At 42.9% G+C, this 19,757-nt stretch overlaps 1 protein-coding gene across 1 annotated transcript in view; it reads right to left on the bottom strand.

The window, feature by feature from the left end:
• The window catches only part of LOC308662825 (keratin, type II cytoskeletal 8-like), a gene marked incomplete at both ends in the record, with an annotated part of 62,707 nt that overhangs the window by 17,496 nt on the left and 25,454 nt on the right, over nucleotides 1-19,757 (bottom strand). Inside the window, 8 exons of the mRNA XM_081318970.1 lie at nucleotides 8,365-8,585; nucleotides 8,706-8,734; nucleotides 10,855-11,075; nucleotides 13,517-13,642; nucleotides 14,040-14,204; nucleotides 15,462-15,557; nucleotides 16,042-16,102; nucleotides 17,556-17,767. Of these exons, the coding sequence (XP_081175096.1) occupies nucleotides 8,365-8,585; nucleotides 8,706-8,734; nucleotides 10,855-11,075; nucleotides 13,517-13,642; nucleotides 14,040-14,204; nucleotides 15,462-15,557; nucleotides 16,042-16,102; nucleotides 17,556-17,767 (1,131 nt within the window). The remainder of the gene's footprint in view (nucleotides 1-8,364; nucleotides 8,586-8,705; nucleotides 8,735-10,854; nucleotides 11,076-13,516; nucleotides 13,643-14,039; nucleotides 14,205-15,461; nucleotides 15,558-16,041; nucleotides 16,103-17,555; nucleotides 17,768-19,757) is intronic.

The following is a 19,757-nucleotide window of genomic DNA, read 5'->3' as shown; positions in this document are numbered from 1 at the left end:
AATTGCTGATACACCTGTGCTAAATCAAGTTTAGCAAAAATGGTTCCCCCTTGCAAGGAGGCTAAAATATGGTTGACTACAGGAACCCTGTAAGCATGTTGATTAAGGGCCTTATTTAATGTGCATTTATAATCTGCGCAAATGCAAACTTCCCTGTTGGACTTCAGTGGGCTGACAATAGGAGTTTCCCACTCCCCCCCATCAACAGGCTGTAATATGCCCTGTTCTACTAGCTTATCGATTTCGGAATCGATTTTGTGCTTTAGGGCAAAGGGGACCCTGTGAGACTTAATCCTAATTGGCACAATGTTAGGATCTAACTTAAAAGAAATTGGAGGGCCAGTGTAAGTCCCCAGGGTTGACTCAAAAACATCCGTGTATTCCTCGCAAACAGTCATGAGGTCTGCTGTTTGTGTCCGGTTAATGCCTGTAATTTGAATGCCTAAAGCATGAAACCAATCAAGTCCAATAAGACTCGTTCTTTGGCCCTCTAATACTATTACATCCAGGTGCCCCAAAAACCCTTTAAATTTTACCAATAATGTGGCTTCACCCTTAACTTTAATGTGAGCATTCTGAAAATCTGTTAAAATAATATCTGAGGGCCTTAGTTTAGCCCAATTGTTACTGCGCCTACAAAGAAAGTTGAATGTATCTTGCGAAATGATTGATACTGCTGAGCTGGAGTCCAACTCCATCTTACATGGAACTCCTTGTAGCTCTACCAAGAGCTTGAGTTTAGGCTTGAGGGGGCGACGAGCCCCGGTGCGGCAAATGCTTCTCAGGCTTATGAAGAACCCCACACTAACTGGACCCTGGGCCCCAGTACCTCTCCTAGTCGGTTCCTCCAACTGGTGTTTGGGTGGCCTGTCTCTCTGGCGGGCTCTGCAAACCACCACGATGTGGCCGGTCCTTCTGCAAGCTGTACACGTGGCAGAGCCAAATCTGCAATTGGCGCACCCCTTACATCTAGGTAAGAGAACTGCCTTGTAATGATTCTCTCGTTGGTGGTTGCTGTGGTTTTGCGCATTTGGTTGCCTTTGGAGCTTGTTGATTTTGGGTTCTTCATCTTCTGATGATTCTCTGATGCATTCGGCAACCTCAAGATGTACGGAATCTTCAACCTTGGTGGAGCAGTGGGCTAATGCCTCCTTAAGTAACACCAGCTGCCTGCAATTAGTGCAGGTTCGCATCCCACCAGGCTCAAGGTTGACTCAGCCTTCCATCCTTCTGAGGTAGGTAAAATGAGGACCCAGATTGTTGGGGGCAATAAGCTGACTTTGTAATAATGCCACTTGGGAGGGTGAAAGCCCTAATAAGCAGGCATATACATAGAATGAAGGCTATTGCTAAGCACATTGGTTTGTGCTTTAAATTGTAAGCTGCCCTGAGTCTTCGGAGAAGGGCGGGATATAGATTTAAAAAAAAACCTTTGAAGGTTTGGTGGGCTGCACTGTCTGCACTGCACTCCCGGCGGCTTCGTCGGCCATGACCTCGTCCTGTGCCTCGGAGAACGTGAAATTGGGTCTAGAAAACAGTCTCTGCTGGAGGGTTCTGTCTCGAAGGCCACAGACGAGCCAGTCTCTAAGTCGTTCCTCTAAATTCGAGAACTTGCACAGGCATGCGGCCTGCCTTAGGCCCGCAATAAACTCTGAAGCTGTCTCTCCGGGTAGCTGGACTCTTTGGTCGAATTTAAAATGCCACACCATCTCCGATATCTTGGGCTGAAAATGCCCGGTCAGCTTCTTCTTAAGGTCTGCAAACGATACTGCTTTGATGGGCGTCGGAGCAAAAAGATTCTCTGCTAGGTTGAAAGTTGCTGGTCCACACACACACAGCAACGTGGGGGCTTTTATTTTATTATTTATTTATTTATTTATTTATTTATTTATTTATTTATTTATTAAATTTTTATACCGCCCTTCTCCCAAAGGACTCAGGGCGGTGTATAGGGCAATAAATATCAGAATATAAATACAAAAGTTAAAAGAAGTTAAAAAGAATTAAATAATCATGCCTGATATAATACAATAATTAAAACTATGTTAAAATTAGATCCAACCCTAAACCCATCAAACCAGGCCAGATTGTTCAAATAGATAAGTTTTTAAATCGCGCCGGAAGGAGCGAAGGTCGGGGGCCATCCGGAGCTCAACTGGCAAGCGGTTCCATAGGTCTGGCGTGCCCACAGAGAACGCCCTCCCCCTGGGGGCCACCAATCGACATTCTCTGATCAGAGGCACCCTGAGGAGGCCCACTCTGTGGGAGCACACTGGACGGAGGGAGGTTGATGCCGGCAGCAGGTGCTGCCGTAGGTAATCCGGACCCATGCCATGTAGGGCTTTATAGGTCATTACCAGCACCTTGAATCTCACCCGGAGGGCAACTGGCAGCCAATGCAGCTCGCGGAGCAGAGGTGTAACATGGGAGTATCGGGAGACCCCCAACACCACTCGTGTGGCTGCATTCTGCACCAGTTGAAGCCTCCGAGTGGTCCTCAAGGGCAGCCCCATGTAGAGAGCATTGCAGTAGTCCAAACGAGAGGTCACAAGCGCATGAGTGACTGTACGCAAGGCATCCCGGTCTAGATAGGGCCGCAACTGACGCACCAGGCGAATCTGGGCGAAGGCCCCCCTAGTCACAGCTCCCATATGATCTTCTAAGGAGAGCTGTCAATCTAGAAGGACCCCCAAGTTGCGAGCCCGATCTACGGGGGGTAATAGCTCACCCCTCATATTAAGAGATGGAATATTCTGCGTTTCCCGAGATGTCAACACGCACAGCCACTCAGTCTTGTCAGGGTTGAGCTGAAGCCTGTTCCTCCCCATCCAGACCTGGACCGCCTCCAGGCCACGGGACATCACGTCGAGGGCATCACTGGGGTGGTTTGGGGTTGAAATAAAAAGCTGGGTATCATCAGCGTACTGATGGTAACCAACTCCAAAACCACGAATGATCTCACCCAGAGGCTTCATGTAGATGTTGAACAGGAGAGGTGAGAGGACCGATCCCTGAGGAACTCCACAAACAAGGGGCCTCAAGGTCGACCTCTGCCCTCCTGCCAACACCAACTGCGAATGCCCCAGAAGGTAGGAGGAGAACCACTGAAGAACTGTGCCTCCCACTCCCAACCCCCTGAGGCGCCGCAGCAGGATACCATGGTCGATGGTATCGAAAGCTGCTGAGAGGTCTAATAGGACTAGGACAGAGGAACAACCCCTGTCCTGAGCCCGCCAGAGATCATTCACCAGCGCGACCAATGCCGTCTCCGTGCTGTACCCGGGCCTGAAACCCAATTGGTACGGGTCTAGATAATCAGCTTCCTCCAAGAACAAAGGGAGCTGATGCGCCACCACGCTCTCAACAACCTTCGCAAGAAAGCGAAGGTTGGAGACCGGACGAAAGTTATTTAATACAGCTGGGTCCAGGGCAGGCTTCTTGAGGAGGGGTCTCACCACCGCCTCCTTCAAGGCGGCGGGAAAACTACCCTCCCTCAAAGAAGCAGTTATCACTGCCTGGAGCCAGCCTCGTGTCTTTTAGGTCTTCCTCTGCAATTTGGTTTGCTCGTAGATGGTTCTCCACTTGCAAGAGGTAAGACGGTCATTCTTCTGGATGTTTTACATCAAACTCTCTGAGTTTGCCGAGCTTCGGCATCTTCCTTGATTCCTGCATTCTTAGATCCTGCTTCTTAGGCTCAGGGAATGCGTCCGCTGAGCACGCGTCTGCTAGTGTGGCTTTACTAGCCGGCCTAGAGGGGAATGAAATGCCTCTTCCCTCCAGCATGTATTGTCGACCCCTTGTTGACTTCAGCCCTTTAAACGGCAAAGCAGGATCCCGCCTTCGTCGCCACTGTTAAGTCGTGGGCTCTGGTGAGCAGGAATGAAGACACAAGGCGGAGTACAGAGAAACTCATTCTTTTATTCTTGCTGGAACTGTACTTGAGCTTGGGCCGCACCCAGCCACAATATATAGCCTAGCCCTAAGGTAGCAGCCAATAGGTTTGAACCCGTGCTTGCCCCCTGGGGCTGACCAATTGCAGGACTGGAGACGGCCTGTCTGGGTTGCTGGAGAGCCGTTAACTCTCCAGCAACGCATGTGGTGTAGTATCACAAGCCCAATACATACAGGGGATAGCAGTGTTCCACTATCTCAGGGGCTGCCACAAAGAGGAGGGACTCAAGCTATTCTCCAAAGTGCCCAAAGGCAGGACAAGAAGCAATGGATGGAATTGGGTATGTCTAGTTTAATGAAGAGACGGACAAGGGGGGACATGATAGCAGTCTTCCAATATCTCAGGGGTTGCTATTAGTCAAACTATTCTCCAAAGCGCCCGAAGGCAGGACAAGAACCAACGGATGGAAACTAACCAAAGAGAGAAGCAACCTAGAACTAAGGAGAAACTTCCTGACAGTTAGAACAATTAACCAGTGGAACAACCTGCCTCCAGAAGTGGTGAATGCTCCAACACTGGAAGTTTTTAAGAAGAGACTGGGCAGCCATTTGTCTGAAATGGTATAGGGTTTCCTGCCTGAGCAGGGGGTTGGACTAGATGACCTCCAAGGTCCTTTCCAACTTTATTGTTAATGTTTATTGTTATTATCTTTCTTCTGTGAACTACATGTAATGTCTGCAGCCATTGGTTCTGATATCCAAACAGCTGAGGACCTGTATGCAGTAGGAGCATTTTGGTCAACAAATACGTTAGCGATTTTCTAAATGCACTTTCTGGGGAAAACATTCATTCATATCATCCCCACAATCTGAAGTTACTAAAAAATCAACCGTAACAAAGCGATAAAACCTCTTATGATAGAAAACTATGTTTTCTCCTCAAGTTTTAGTAAAGTTTGCATTGAGGGCTTGCTTTAAAAAAAAACGGTGGAAGCACATTCTCTGAAGCTAAGCTTAGAAAAAAATTACCTGCAAAGCAACATGTCACAAGCTATCTAAATCAATATTTCTCAACCTTGGTGTGCTGGTTGGGGAATTTTGGGAATTAAAATCCATGCATGGTTGCCATGTTTGAAAAACATTGGCCTAAATGATCTGTCAATGCTCTCAGTGGAGAATGTGTGTGTCAGAAAATGGAATTTTTATTGTATTTGTATATTCTATTTAAAAACTCTATCCTCATAGAGCGATCCTCTACATAGAAGGTATAGGCGTAAACAAGAGATAGGATACAGTGGCATACTAGAGAGCTCAGTATATTTGCTTATCCTCAACTTGCTTACAAATCCTCCCATATTCAAGTTAACATCTGAACGAGTTCACTTCCTTGCCAATTGTTTTGCCTCTCTAAAGCACTCTTGCTGGAAATCTTATGTAGCAAAATTAAATGGTTTCCTTACTGAGGATTTTTAATCTGTTCCTAATCTCCACATTAGGCAAAGATGCCCATGATGTGGTGGAGAAGTGACAAAATGTATATATATCATAATGTCATATCACAAACCTCATTCCATGTATCTGATGCAGCATCACAGTGCAAATCTATAAGGACAGAGCTTGAGTTGTAGCATCATGACACACACATCAGTATTTTGGCATCATCTGGTTTAGGAACAGATGGTTATGAGAGCAAGTTTTATGTGCTTGATTTGTTGACTTGGTGAGGTTCTGTGTGTTTAGAAATGTGAAACTCTGTCTAAACTGACTGATTTGACACCTACATTTAAGAATTTAGGTTTCATCAGTTTTGCTGCAGAAATCCAGTATCTATTATATTTTCTTCTAATTTATACATGTTCCCTACTGAATATATATAAAATATACTCATTTGTATACCTGTTGCTCTGTAATGTATAGCTTTTTATACACAGCATTCCCATTGGTATACCTTTGCATAGGGTTTCTGAGCTTAAGAAATATTCCAGAACAGGATGTCTAGTTGTATCTTAATTGATTCCATTTTGGTGGGTCACACAATTTTTTTCTTGGAGAAGCAGAGGGAGCAGGAAACCTCCATCTCATCACAGTGAATAGGTTCACAGGAATATTGCCACAGCTTTTAATTTCTATCAGAAATGTACAGAAAATCTACAGAACTAAATGAGACCCTTCAGATCAAACGCTGGATGAAGTCCAAAAGGCATTCGGTTTTGTTCCTCAGTGTGATATGGCATTGTTCTTTGGAGATAAAAGTAAAGGGGAAATCAGTGTGGATCAATTTATGGGTAGAAGCAATTCAGATGAGCTTCTGCACAGTCTCACAACGTGCAGCTGTGTAACTTCAAAGTGTAGAGGTCCTTCACACAAGGGGTACTTGGAAAGTATTCCTGATCTTCAGTGGAGAAGCTCAACATGAATAAATTCACATGTGCCTTTTTTCATGTGCATGGCTGATGCTTAATACAACCCCAAGTATGTCGAAGATCCTATTCCCATTTAAAGTGCAGAACTTTTCTTAAGCAAATCTGCAATAAATGGTATATGCTTGTATGGATTTCTCCAAATATATTGCTTTCATGCATTCTAAATGTAAATGATATACTTTAATGTGTTAGTATTTCTATGGAGAATTTAATATACTTTTGTACTCATGGAAGTACACTGCAAAGTTGAGAGAAATGCAGATCTGAAAAGCTCATTTTTTTATTTTTATTTAGCTCCGAAAATGAGATGCCAAGTAAGCTTGAATTCTAATGTAAAGTAAATGAATTTTGCCTCTGTGTCTACTTGACAGAGGGAGCTGGGCCAGCATGTATATATTTACTTCAGTTTACAGAGAAAAATTTAGAGACAGAAGGAAGCAAGAAACAAAAACACTACAGTGAAGCAGAAGCCAAATGCATGCATGCAATTTATTGAAAATATAGAAGGAAGCTTGGAGAGCTTAATAAGGAGCAAAATATAGCAACAATGTAGATATTAAAGATATATGTCCTTTGCAACTAATCCTTAATCAGAATAGTAATGCATGCATTGAACTATGTATGGCAAAGCACACTTAATTAAAAAGATGCAACACAATTTCACGCTACGATGAGGAAACTTTCTAAAGTGTTATTTGGATTCAAATTTCTACTAATCTTTTTTGACAGAAACTTGGCTTTTACCAGTGACATCTGAATACAGAAGCAGAGAATCTGCCCACATCATTCTCTTCATCCCAAGATTTCATAATTTCAATTCTGAATTCAGAATACATATTTTTAAATAAAGGTGTTTTAACAATATGGGACAATGAATGTGATCCCCACCCCCAATCTAATGGCAAGTCTAGCTGTAACAGGGGGGGAAAAATCAAAGGAGGTATTCCCCTGCGAAAATGGGCGCAAAGAAGTCAAGAGAAGAGATCAGTGTTAAAATGTGTATATGGTAAATCTCATCCTTGACATGGGGGAAGGGAGGGGCAAGGGAAAGAAATGTTATTTGCAATCCCATCTTGGACAGTTAATATGTGGCTTCCCTTTCTGAAATGCTTTGCTAGGCACCAAGGGCAAAAAGGAAATCAAAAACTAAAATAAAATCCCTAATTCAAAAACAGGAAAAAATAAAAATAAAATATTCCCAGTGTAAACTGGGGAAAAAGGAGCATACATGGTTGGAGACTGCTTGAAGAGTCTTAAAGACAGAAAACCCCGGCCATTACATGCTGAAGCAATCTACAGTAAGCTATCTCAAGTAAATATAAGGTCCTGCTATTTCTTTCCCATGGGGTGGGCAATCCAGAGGCCCTGTGAAGCCCCCAGATGCCTAGGCATGCCCCCCCCAGAGCCTATTCATCATTTTTCAGCTCTTTTCAGCCATTCAGCTGATTAATCGAGCAATTGATCAAGACTGGTTCTGGGGGAGGAAAGGAATGGCAGAAATGGAGGGGTTCTCAATTTTCCCTTTGAGAGGATTGATTCTGAATCTGCTCTGCATCAGCCCCACCCATTCATTTGCCATGGCCATACCCAATTCCTGAGGCTGGCTCCTGGCACACCCCAAACCCTCAATATGGTCTTAGTCTAGAGCATGGCTGTTCTCAGCCATGCATTTAATGATTCATGCATCTGTCTCCACATGAAGTTCCTTCTTCCCAGCCCCTGGGATTTAGTACATAAATTTTCTGACTGACGAACTGACTGATGTGACTTGGACATTTCTAAGCCCAGAGCTGCTCTCACCACGGGAAGCCCCAAACACAGCTCCCGAGATGCCTCCAGCCCCAGAACTATGCCCTCCCTTGCCAGACCCTCCAGAAAGATAGGTGGCTCCTACACTGTGGTGTATTCCACTATGGTGACTATCTGCAGAAAGGCCTGAGTTATGTCCGCCACCTCCAGAGGTCATTACATGCTTGGTGGAAACATTGGCTGTGTAGCCACCACTGCTGGCACTAACCCCTCCTGCAGTTCCCAACCCAGCCCCATGTACCATCCCATGATTGACTCCAGCTGCCATGCCTCCTGAGCCTCCTGCAGTCCTGGGGCCCATAGTGTGGATACAAGGTGCACTCCCAGTAGTAAAGCCTTCTCCCGTGCCATTAAAGTTCCCATGATTGTGTTCCATGCCTCTTCCTGCAGCAGCACCGTAGGCCACTCCGGCTCCCATTCCAGGGGGACCCTCACCCACTGGGTAGCCTCCACTAAACATTGCTGTAAAGGTGGCAAACAAGAGAGGTTCTGTTACTTTGATGGCAGGCTTGAAAATATCAAGCACACAATATTTGGTCACACATTTTTAAGTGGGGGGGGAGGAATGTTCAATATACTCACCAACACTGACAGGGTTGCCTGTGTAAATCCTGTTAGGATGAGAAAAGTGAAAATTAGAAACATAAGTGCAGGGTGGCTATACAAGACCATATTCTTAAAAGACCCCATATTTCAAAAACAAACATTTTGCATTCTTCGTCTATAGACAGTACTATATTCACTGTCATAATGGTCAGCACCACTATTTAAATAAGGATGTTCTGGCTTGTGGCTAGCACATCTGGACTGCAGAAATCCTTGTGGTCCTTAAATGGAAGCAAAGTCACATTTTTCTGCCATCTCATGTTGCCTGGATTTTGGTATCTCAGTCCTGATGATGCACGGAAAGGTGGGTGAAAGGATCCTAAGTGTCATGGCCCCTTCGGATCCCAGTTTGGAGGAGGAGGAGGAGTTGGAACCGGGAGCATCCAATGGGGATGGCATGTCTACCCTGGAATGACTGGAGGGTCCATGGGCTAAGGATTATGCTGTCCCAGGCCCCTCCGGCATTGGGGGAGGTGGTTGACCAGATGGAGATCTGCCTGCCCTCACAAATGCAGAGGAGAATCAGCTGTAGACAGGCAGTGGTGAAGAGAGGCAACAGATCAGCTGCCTCCTCCACCTGATCCAAGGGTACAGAGAGTGGAGCAGAGGGAAGCTCAAAGGTTTGTGAGGCTGCTGGTTAGCAGGCCACCCCACCCCTCCTTACAAAAAACACCTGGGTTGAGCTGATTTAATTAGAGGCTGGGGGAGGATGTCTTTGTCAGGAACAATTGTTTGCTTTGCACGCACCTCCCCGACCATTGTAAACCTTGATTTTGGATCGTGTTCCTGCCCTGTGGACTTTGAACCTTGTTTGTGGACTCCGGACTTTGCCCTGCGGACTTTGAAACCTTGTTTATGAACTACAGACTTCCTTCTTGCCTTGTGAATCTGCTCTGATGAATATTGCATTTAGTTTGTGGGACTGTGTGGCATTGACTGTGGGTGGCTGCCTTCGGGAAAGTTTGGGGTGGAATGTAATATGTAAGAATATGTAAGAAATGAATGAAATGGGACAGGAGGGTTATTTCCAGTTGCCTCACAATCTACTTATCCAACTGTCCATGTGTTGGGAGAACATTTATTGATCAGCCTTCCCCAGCCTGATTACCTCTAGAACAGATAGTCTGCAGCTTCCCAAGCTCTCAACAAATAAAAATGTGGTCTCTCTAGTAGAGAATTTATGGAATTGTAATCTAAAACACCGAGAAGTTATGAAGAAGAGTCTATCCTATGTACATAGACTCTACCTCCCTCCTTATGCAGAAACATGCACAAATATTGAGCATTATGTAAAATAATTATATTAATAATGAAAACATCTGGACACTACTTGAACACCATTAGCATTGGAAAAAAAATCAGTGTCAGTCAATTGCAAAAGGCAGCTTTACTTGGAACAAGTTAAACCTTGCTACAATAACTTTAACACCCTCAAACAACATCTGCCTATCCCAGGTCCTTGGGAAAGACTCAATAGGTGGATAAAAATGCCAAATCCAATCTAAAACATCTGGCTGCATGTGCAACCGACATAATAAAGCTTATGAAAAACTGAAGGAGGTGAATCAGTCTTCCCAGGGTTTCAAAAATCTAAAGAACTCTTTGCTGCCATCTAGTAGCTCAGTAGATTCTTGTGCTACATATCTGATTTCCATACAGAGAAAGTAGAATATAGTCTCCAGGTGTTGCAAAGAATAACACCTTTCAGAAATCACGTCTTCCTGCTGATTCTGGAAAGGTGAACATAGAGTTCTCCCAGTAAAAACTAACTTATATTCTGAGGATGGGTATGTAAGGGCACTTTTTTCCAATATTCAATTCTTTATTTTACAATTTCCTTCCATAAATATAGTATATTGCCAATCTGATGCCTTCCTTTTTAGTCTAGCATTCAAAATGCCAGTTTCCCACATTTAGCATCTTTTATAACAGAAATGTATAACATAACAATCTAAGATTTGGGTGTTTAGCCTTTCAATTTTTCTTGACTATTGACCATATTGATTAGGATGAATGGCAACCCAACAATATCTAGAAAACCACAGATTGTTACCTCTTACGATAGCTGGGCATTGCAAATATGTGTTTTTATATTTTTTTAAATATATTTAGAAGTGCACCTCACCTGCTCTCTTCTCCTTCCAGCAGTGCCTTATAGGTAGCAATTTCAATATCTAGAGCCAGCTTAGTGTTTAGCAGGTCTTGGTAATCACGGAGCAGGCTTGCCAGTTTATCTTTTGACTGCTGGTAGGCTGTCTGCAGCTCAACATGCTTAGCTCGAGCATCTTTTAGGGCAATGTCGCCACGTTGCTCAGAGTCACAAATGGCTGACTGAAGACTGGCAACCTAGGATCAGGAGAAGAAAAGCTTAAGGATACGTAGTGTCAACTGATTAAGGCAGTGTGAAACAGAGGTATGTTGAATCTGATCCATGATGGCTGTCTGTAGTGTTGAAGAAATTATCTAAAGGAGCCATTGTCTTTCCTCTCGGCTAATTAAATTGGTCAGGGATGTTGGTAGAATCAAAAGCAGATAGAGAAGACACATGGAACAAGTAGGGAAGTTACTTGGACTCTGAGAAATAAGAGAAACCACACATTGAACATGTGAGAATCCACCATGTTATCTGCTCTATGATACTTCCTCTATGATACCTGTGCCCCAAAGTCACAATATTGTACATTCTCTCTACCCACCCTACTTCCATCGCTACTCAGTCTGCTGTCCAGTAACTCCTTATGCAATGAAAAAGACATCTTGACACAGGGAAGTAAATGGGATGAGGACCTAACAGGGCAAATGATGGCAAAGAATGAAGTAAGTAAGATACAGAGTCCACCAGCAATATCAGAATCTTTGTTCTCTTGCTATAAGTTTTATTACCATAATAAATGATAATAAATAGAATATATATTCTATTTTCACTCATTGAGGGCTATTTCTAGAAAAAGGAATATACTGGTAGGTATCATTCCCGATTGAATATTTCAATCAGCATGTCATGACATAATATTCCTGCCAACCAGGTGGCAAAGGGATAGGGCCTTCTCAGTGGGGGCGCCTGCCCTCTGGAACCAGCTGCCAGTGGAGCTGAGGACTGCCCCCGACCTCCGTTCATTCCGCCGGGGCCTGAAGACCTGGCTCTTCGAGCTCTCTGGCCCAGGCTGAGGATTAATTTATTTTAATTGGGGTTTTAGTTGCACAGGGTTAAATTTAATCTTTTTTAAACTGGTTTTAACTTTTGTATTTTTGGTTTTTAATTCCCTGTAAACCGCCCTGAGTCCTCAGGGAAAGGGCGGTATATAAATGTAATAAAATAAATAAAATAAAAATAAAGTAATTGTGCTATTTTAATACAGGCCTTGCTTTAACTTGCCCTTTAGATTTCTTCCCCACTTCCAGATTGCATTAGCAGACTTCATTTTATTTCATTTAGATTTTTGCTTTTACAGGGCACTATGCATTATCTAGAGGGACGTGGTGGCTCAGTGGGTTAGGACACTGAGCTTGCCGATCAGAAGGTCGGCAGTTTGGTGGGTCGAATCCCGAGTGCCGCGTAGCACAGTGAGCACCTGTTACTCGTCCCAGCTTCTGCCAACCTAGCAGTTCTAAAATTTCTTTTCTCAATTTAGTTCCATTCTGTATCTAATATTCCCAACTCTTTATATATTATCTGATTCTTTATATTACGAGAATTTGATAATCTGAAATCACTGCCATTAACGTTTGATTTCCAAATGTTGTATTTCGTTCCAGTGGTTGTTTTCAACCCTTGAAACAAACATACATAGCTAATATGTGGGTGGCCTTTCACTATGGATCAGATTCTTTGCAGAGATAGTACATCTTTTAACGTAGCCATGTATGGTATAATATATGCAAGCCTTGGACAGCTTCTATTTGTTCCTAGCCACAGCAGGTGGCAGCATCCCATTGACCTTGGCTGATCTGAAAAAAAACTAATCCAATTCTAACATGGTTAGGATCTGGAAGATTATCAGGAAATCCCACAGTTAGATCAGGAAACTGAAAAGAAAAGGAGAAAAAAAGACCCAGAAGCCAAAGACAATTCAAGAGTTGTTTTCTTATTTGTTTTTATGGTAAGCTAACTCTATCCTTCAGATATTTTCCTCCTTAGAAAACAAATGTACATTTGTGGAGAGAACGGGGATTATTCTATTTGGTTTTTTTTGGGGGGGAGGGGGAGAACAAGACCCCTATAGCACATAGGTTCCCTTATAGCAGGGGGCCGGGTGGGTAGGGCCAGGGTGGGCGTGGCCTACTGGGTGGGCGTGGCTAGAGTGCATATGGCCTACTGGGTGGGTGTGGCCAGCTCTGCATCGTTCGCATCAAGGGTGCCTATGGGGGCCTGGGCAGGAGTGGGACAGATCTGAGGGTCTCTGGCAGAAGGAGGGTCTCTGGGCCAGGGCCAAGGCAGTGGGGGCCGTTCCCTCACTGTTTCCAGGATGGCTTCGCGGGCCGCATGAAACCACTTCGCGGGCCGCATCCGGCCCCCGGGCCTTGTGTTTGACATGTCTGCCTTATAGTTTTCCACTGTGGTATTTCCAAAATGAGGCTGAAAGGACACATTGCAATCTAGTGGGCATTCCAGAATAGCACCTGAGAGGAATCTTCCAAGAAAACCACAGTAGCTTTCTTTTTCTTTACAGCGAGTCTCTTTGAGAGGATCAATCAAATCTGGAGATTCCAGAGAATGTATTTACCTGCTATTGTAGGAAAACAAGACCGTTCAAGATGAAGCAATAAAATGAGATTGATTCCCCTACCTGCTTCTTTGCATTATCAGTATCCACTTGCAGCCTCTGGACCACCCTGTTGAGCTCTGCAATCTCGTGGTGGTTGTTTTTCAGTTCTTCATTGAATTTGCCTCGATTGCTCTGAATCTCTGCAATCTAATAAATGAAAAACAAAAGAATTCAGATTCATTCTTGCTGTCATTTGAGCAGTTGATGACATATCAACATAAAAAAAAATCATCATTTGCTGTGTTTTGTGGTATAGGGCACACCAGCATGGGATATAATTGTATGTTATAATAGCTGTGATTTGTAGGTATAAAGTGGACAGGAAGATCTGAAGAAGGCAGTAAGATTTGGGGGATGAGGACACTATTACTTTTCCTAGTGGTCAAGTGCTTTGTTTAAGCATCTCTCCTGACAGTCCGTGCCAAAGTTTGCTTCCAAACCCCCAACTCATGGATGAGTTTACTAAACAAAGAGCTTAATTGTTGCATCTTGATCTGCTTGATTTTGCAAGCAAGGTCCCTAAGACTATCAAACTAATGCTCACCTTGCTATGGTAAAAAGCTTCAGCTTCTTGCTTGCTGGTGTGAGCAATATTCTGATACCAGGCTTCTACGTTCTTAAGGATGAGGTCCATATCCAGGTCACGCGTGTTGTCCATTTTCAGAACCACAGAAGTGTCACAGATTTGGTGGTTGAACTGAGTTAATTCCTGTAGAGCATATGATTCCAAAATAAGTTCCCACATCCTTGTAGGGATATATAAAAGATTACATGTACAGACTGTGGCATGCAAAAAAACAGTTACTTTTGGGTGCGCCATTCCCGATGCAACGCATGCCGGTTTCTGAGGTTTGGGTCCAAACATAGAACAAATAAGGGACTGTTTTGTTCTGTGCACAGAATGATTAGGTCGGTCTTGGCAGAAGTCCCTTAGGGTGAAGGTGGGAGACATGGGACATAAGCCAAATACATTGGGGATTGAAGGGAGGGAGGGAAGAGTCTGAGAAGATGAGTGGGTGAACAGGACAGTGGGATGTACCATGCTAGAAATCGGTGAGAGCAGTAATAGCAGCTGAAGAGGGAGAGGGATGGGAAGGTACTGGGAAAATGGGATGAATGGGCAGGATGGTGGAATGTACCATGGTGGAAACTATTGACAAGAAGAGCTGTCAGAGAGAATAACATGCATTGTCTTGCCCTACAGGCCTATCTGGATTATGTTTCATCTGAAACCTGGAACAGCCAATGCCTTCTGGATTCCAGTTCTGACCCAAAATGGTTCCAGAACCTCAGGAACCTGATAGTTTGCTCCAAATTTTAAACCAAACATTTCCCCTGCATCTTCATCCAGTGCGCCCTTCGTCCAGTGCACTCCCACAGGGAGGGTCTTCTCAGGGTGCCGCCGATAAAAGATTGCCGGCGGACGACACCCAGGGGAAGGGCCTTCTCTGTGGGTGCACCTGCCCTCTGGAACCAGCTGCCCGTGGAGCTTAGGACTGCCCCCGACCTCCGCACATTTCGCCGGGACCTGAAAACCTGGCTCTTTGAGCTCTCCGGCCCAGGCTGAGAATTTTTAACTGGGGTTTTTAATTCTAGGGATGATTTAATCTTTTTTAATTTGTTTTTAACTTTTGTATTGGTTGTTTTAAATGCCCTGTAAACCGCCCTGAGTCCTTCGGGAAAGGGCGGTATATAAATTTAATAAAATAAAATAATAAATAAATAAATAATCTTGTACACCCCTACATTATTGCCTTCTACTGCTTAACAATTAAAGTATGTTGGTCCTGTTTTAGGGCCCCTAGATGTAAATGCCATTAAAAGAGTGCATATTGTACAAAGCTATTAGGGCAGTGGTGGATGAGGACCACAAACCCACAATTGTATGAGGTTCCTAAAAGAAAGTTGTTGTTGTTGTTCTTTATGGATACGTTACCAATAGGTTTCATAAGAACTAGATACTCACCTCTGCAAAGATACACCTTAGAACTTCCAATTCTTGTGCTAAAACATCAACTTTAGATTCCAGCTCTTCTTTAGTGAGGAAGACACAATCAACATCCTACGTAGAGAGGAAATTGTATTTTTTTTTTAAAAAAGGAAGTTTCATACAAAATAAAAAAGTCATTTTATGGGGTAGAGGGAACTGTATATTCATTATGATGGTGTAATAAGGAAAACATGTTTGAATATCATCTCATATACAAGATGGATCATACACAATTTTTAATCATAATTAAAAGTGAGTGACATGAAGTGCCAGGGAGCTGATTATTAAGCAGACATTCCTAAGTTGCAGCATTTACTGTAAAATCTTATAAATCCATCCAAGAATGCTGATGGAGCGGGTATATAATGTAAACCTGGAACAGGGTTAAGGATAGATATTAGAGTCTATTCATCCCAAAAAAATCAAACTTTTTTAGTCTTTCCTCTATGTGCATGGATTTGTTGCCATCATTTAATGTATCTACAGAGGTCTAGCTAGATTAAAGAACCTCCAGGTGCAAAGTTTCACGTATTTTTGTTTTATGCTTAAAAATTACCTTTTTGAGCACCACAAAGTCATTCTCTGCTGTTGTACGCCTATTAACCTCGTCTTCATATCTGCATTAGAGAAAAAGAAAGGCTGGTTCTTAATGTCAGAAAAATTTAAATTAAAAGCAGGTCTCGCCGGTATGTTTTCATCAGATAATTCTGCCACCTTTTCATCCATTTAGTTAAAAGACCTCTAGGTTCTCTTCAAGACCAACAGATTCACCCCAGGTGGCTTACATAAACCAAATATAAGCAAAATACTACCACAGCAGCCCACGGGCCAGATGTGTCACACACAGGCCACGTCCACCCCGGCTCTGCAAAGGCAAAAAAAGTCACGATACATCGTGATACATCATGTGATGCGATCGAGTTTGACGCCCGTGAGTTAATGTATCCCTCTGAATAATGAATTACCTAAGCAACAATTTGAAACTCAAGCAAAGCCCTAGATATTTGTTGGAAAACTGATTTTTTAAAAAGCTTTAAAAAAAATAATACTCAGATAAGCAAGGTGTTCCATAAACTGGAACAATCAAGAGAAGAAACATCCCTTGTTTTTACACTGTAATTACTAGCCTATAGCTATCATATCATGTAGAGAGCTGGTTGGGTCTTAGTGGTTAAAGCACCAACCTAGAAACCAGGAGACTGAGTTCTCATCCTGCCTTAGTCATGAAAGCCTCTGGGTGATTTTGCGCCAGGCACTGTCTCTCTGCCCTATAATGTCAGACTCTAGTAACAAGCCAGTCGGCCAATTGCTGTCACAAGAAATGGTTTAACACTGATAAACACGGACGGATTAAAACTGATCTGATAAAAGCAGGCCCTGCACATTATGGAAAAAGCACTAGGAATTTTTTAAAAAGGCTACCATGAACTCAGTGGTAATGTCAATGCAACTTAGAGCAGCCTCTCAAAATTGCAGCTCTCAGAATTGTCAGGGCTACTGGCTGGAATTGCAATCCCAGCACATCTGGAGAATGGCAGATGGGATAAATACAGATAGTCCTCAACTTATAACAGATCATTTAGTGATCCTTCGAAGTTACAATGGAAAAAGGGACGTATGACCATTTTTCAGACTTATGACCATTGCAGCATCCTGATGGTCATGTGATCAAAATTCAGATGGTTGGTAACTGACTCATATTTATGATGCTTGCAGTGTCCTCGGTGTGTGTGTGTCACGTGATCCCCTTTTGTGACCTTCTGACAAGCAAAGTCAACGGGGAAGCCAAATTCAGTTAACAACCTTGTTACTAATGTAACAACCGCAGTGATTCACCTAACAATTTTGGCAAGAAAGGTTGTAAAGTAGGGCAAAACTCACTCAACAAATGTCTCACTTAGCAACATAAATTTTGAGCTTAATTGTGGACGTAAGTTGAGGACTACCTGTATTTCGATCCTGCCTAGATCCTGGTAGACTTTATCTTGAAATGCAGCTGATCAGATTCTTATCTGGGGAGGGGATTTCAGTATATTGCCAAGCTTCGATCTTCCAAATACGTTGACTCACCTAGACCTATATTCCTCAACTAGTTCCTGCATGTTCTTCTGTTCATGTTCCAGTTTTTCTCTTTCATTTAGGACACATTCCAGTTGTTTCTTAAGCGAGGCAATGAAATTCTCATAGTAGGCTTCAAGGTTCTTCCGGGTAGGCTGAACATATTGATTCAGTAGTTCCCACTTAGTAGAAAGAACTTTGTTTTGCTGCTCCAGGGATCGAACCTGAAAGAAACAATCTCTCCAGTAAGTCTTCCAACAAAACCAATTTCTCATAGTGGATTAGTTGAGGGTGGCCTTATACCAAATAATCAAGGGACTCCCACCTCTTTAATGGTGAGATAGCTTCAGGGGGCTTCAGGAGGTGTCACTTGCTTCTATATTATTATTAAAAGTATAGTAATTCCACCTTCCCTGCTATCTGATAATCTAATGGAAAAGCATAAATTATGTGTGACCTAGATTGTGCATCCTCCCTGAGAAAACACTTGAAATTGGTATGAATCAAACACAATTGTAGTCTTTTGTTTATTTTAAGCTGAAGGCCATTTCACAGATGCAACGATAGCCTGTGTTTGCTATCGTGGATTCAGGAAAGAACCACACCTACTTGTTGCTCTCTGCAATTATAACTATGCTTGGCAAACTATTTTTCTCACAGTTCCCCAAGCTCTGTGCCCTGGAGTACCAGCTGGCTGTCAAACAAGGAACAGTTCTTTTCACCTGCTCACTTGGCCAGTTGAGCAGATGGAAAGGGAGATGGGGCCGATGGGGAGAATTTGGGAAGGGAGCTAATTAGAGCTTGGCTTGGGAAAAAATATGCAGTGGGTGGGGTGGGGGAACTGATCATTATTCAAAACTCCCCAATCAATCTAGCAATCTATCTATCTCCAGGATCTATGATCTGCTTCAATCAGGTCCAAGTTTGTCTCTTGGAGATGTGCTGGGATTACGGTTCCTCAGACTTTCCAGCCTCAGGACTATTGGCCCACTTTCTTGGTAACCCTAAGAATTCTAGACCCAAAATGTGTGGAGGAAGCCAAATGGAGAATGCTGAACTATACAAAATAATCTGATGGAGTGAAGATCTGTGAGCTCTTCTGCTTCCAAAACTGGAGGTGACACAGGCCAATATTTCAAAATTTCTCAAAATACTTCATCTTGTGTACTTCAGCCCTGTCTCGCTGATATGTAAAAGTTTATAGTCAACTTTTGTCTTGTTTGTGCAAATATAATAGTTCCCAGAAGTCTTGCTGTTGATTACCATAAAGTGGGACTTTTCTGTTGCTGGTCATTTGTGCTGGACGGCCCAACTGTGATGTGTTTGAAGCAAATCATTTCCCAGGCCTTCCTTTTCTGAGAGTTTGGTGCTTAATTAACATGACTTGTCATGGATTTACTTTAAATTATTTTTCTCTTTCTCTTGAGTGTTTGACAAAACATTTAAATATTTTATTACCATCATGTTTGGCATTCTACTCCATACTACTGTTGTAGACAAAAATCTCTCTTACAGCAATAGCTTTATACAGTTTAGACATAGATCTAAGATGGTTGAGAACAAGCTGAAACAATTTACAAATATATTTTTTCTAGTCATTTAATTGATGGGCTGAATGGACAATATGAATTTATAGCTCTGTTGCTGCTGAATTAACCAAACATAGACCACAAAGCATAAACCTACAAACCACAGCACAAAGCATACAGCTAAAAAGAAAAACTAAAAAGAATTTCAGTTCTGAATGGTTAACTTGATGGGAAAAAAGCAATTTTTTTGCTTTTTTGCTGGGTTTTTTGTTTAGAGTATGAGGTATGAGGAATGTGGGGTGATCCTTTCTAGGCTGGAAGCTAAGCAGGGTCAGAACTGGTTAGTATTTGGATGGATTACTTCTACTGAATGCCAAAGTTGTCACCTAGACTTGAAACCTGAAAAACTACTCTAGAAGAAGAGTATGGCAATCTGTATTGTTAAGAGCAATATCCATGTAATGGACAATGAAGTATATCTCTCTGTAATCTCCAGCAGCTGAGCTCAACTTAAAAGAAACTAGAAGAAACAAGTAAATTTCTTGGCAAGATTTTTCACAAGTGGTTTGCCATTGCCTCCTTTCTAGGGTTGACAGAACATGACTGGCCCAAGATAACTCGGCTGGCTTCATGTCCAAAGTGAGACTAGAACTCACAGGCTCTCAGTTTCTAACCTGATGTCTTA

The sequence above is a fragment of the Vipera berus genome (genome assembly GCF_964194415.1).
Source record: "Vipera berus genome assembly, chromosome: 2".
Taxonomy (NCBI): domain Eukaryota; kingdom Metazoa; phylum Chordata; class Lepidosauria; order Squamata; family Viperidae; genus Vipera; species Vipera berus.
This window is presented reverse-complemented; position numbering and strand designations above follow the sequence as displayed.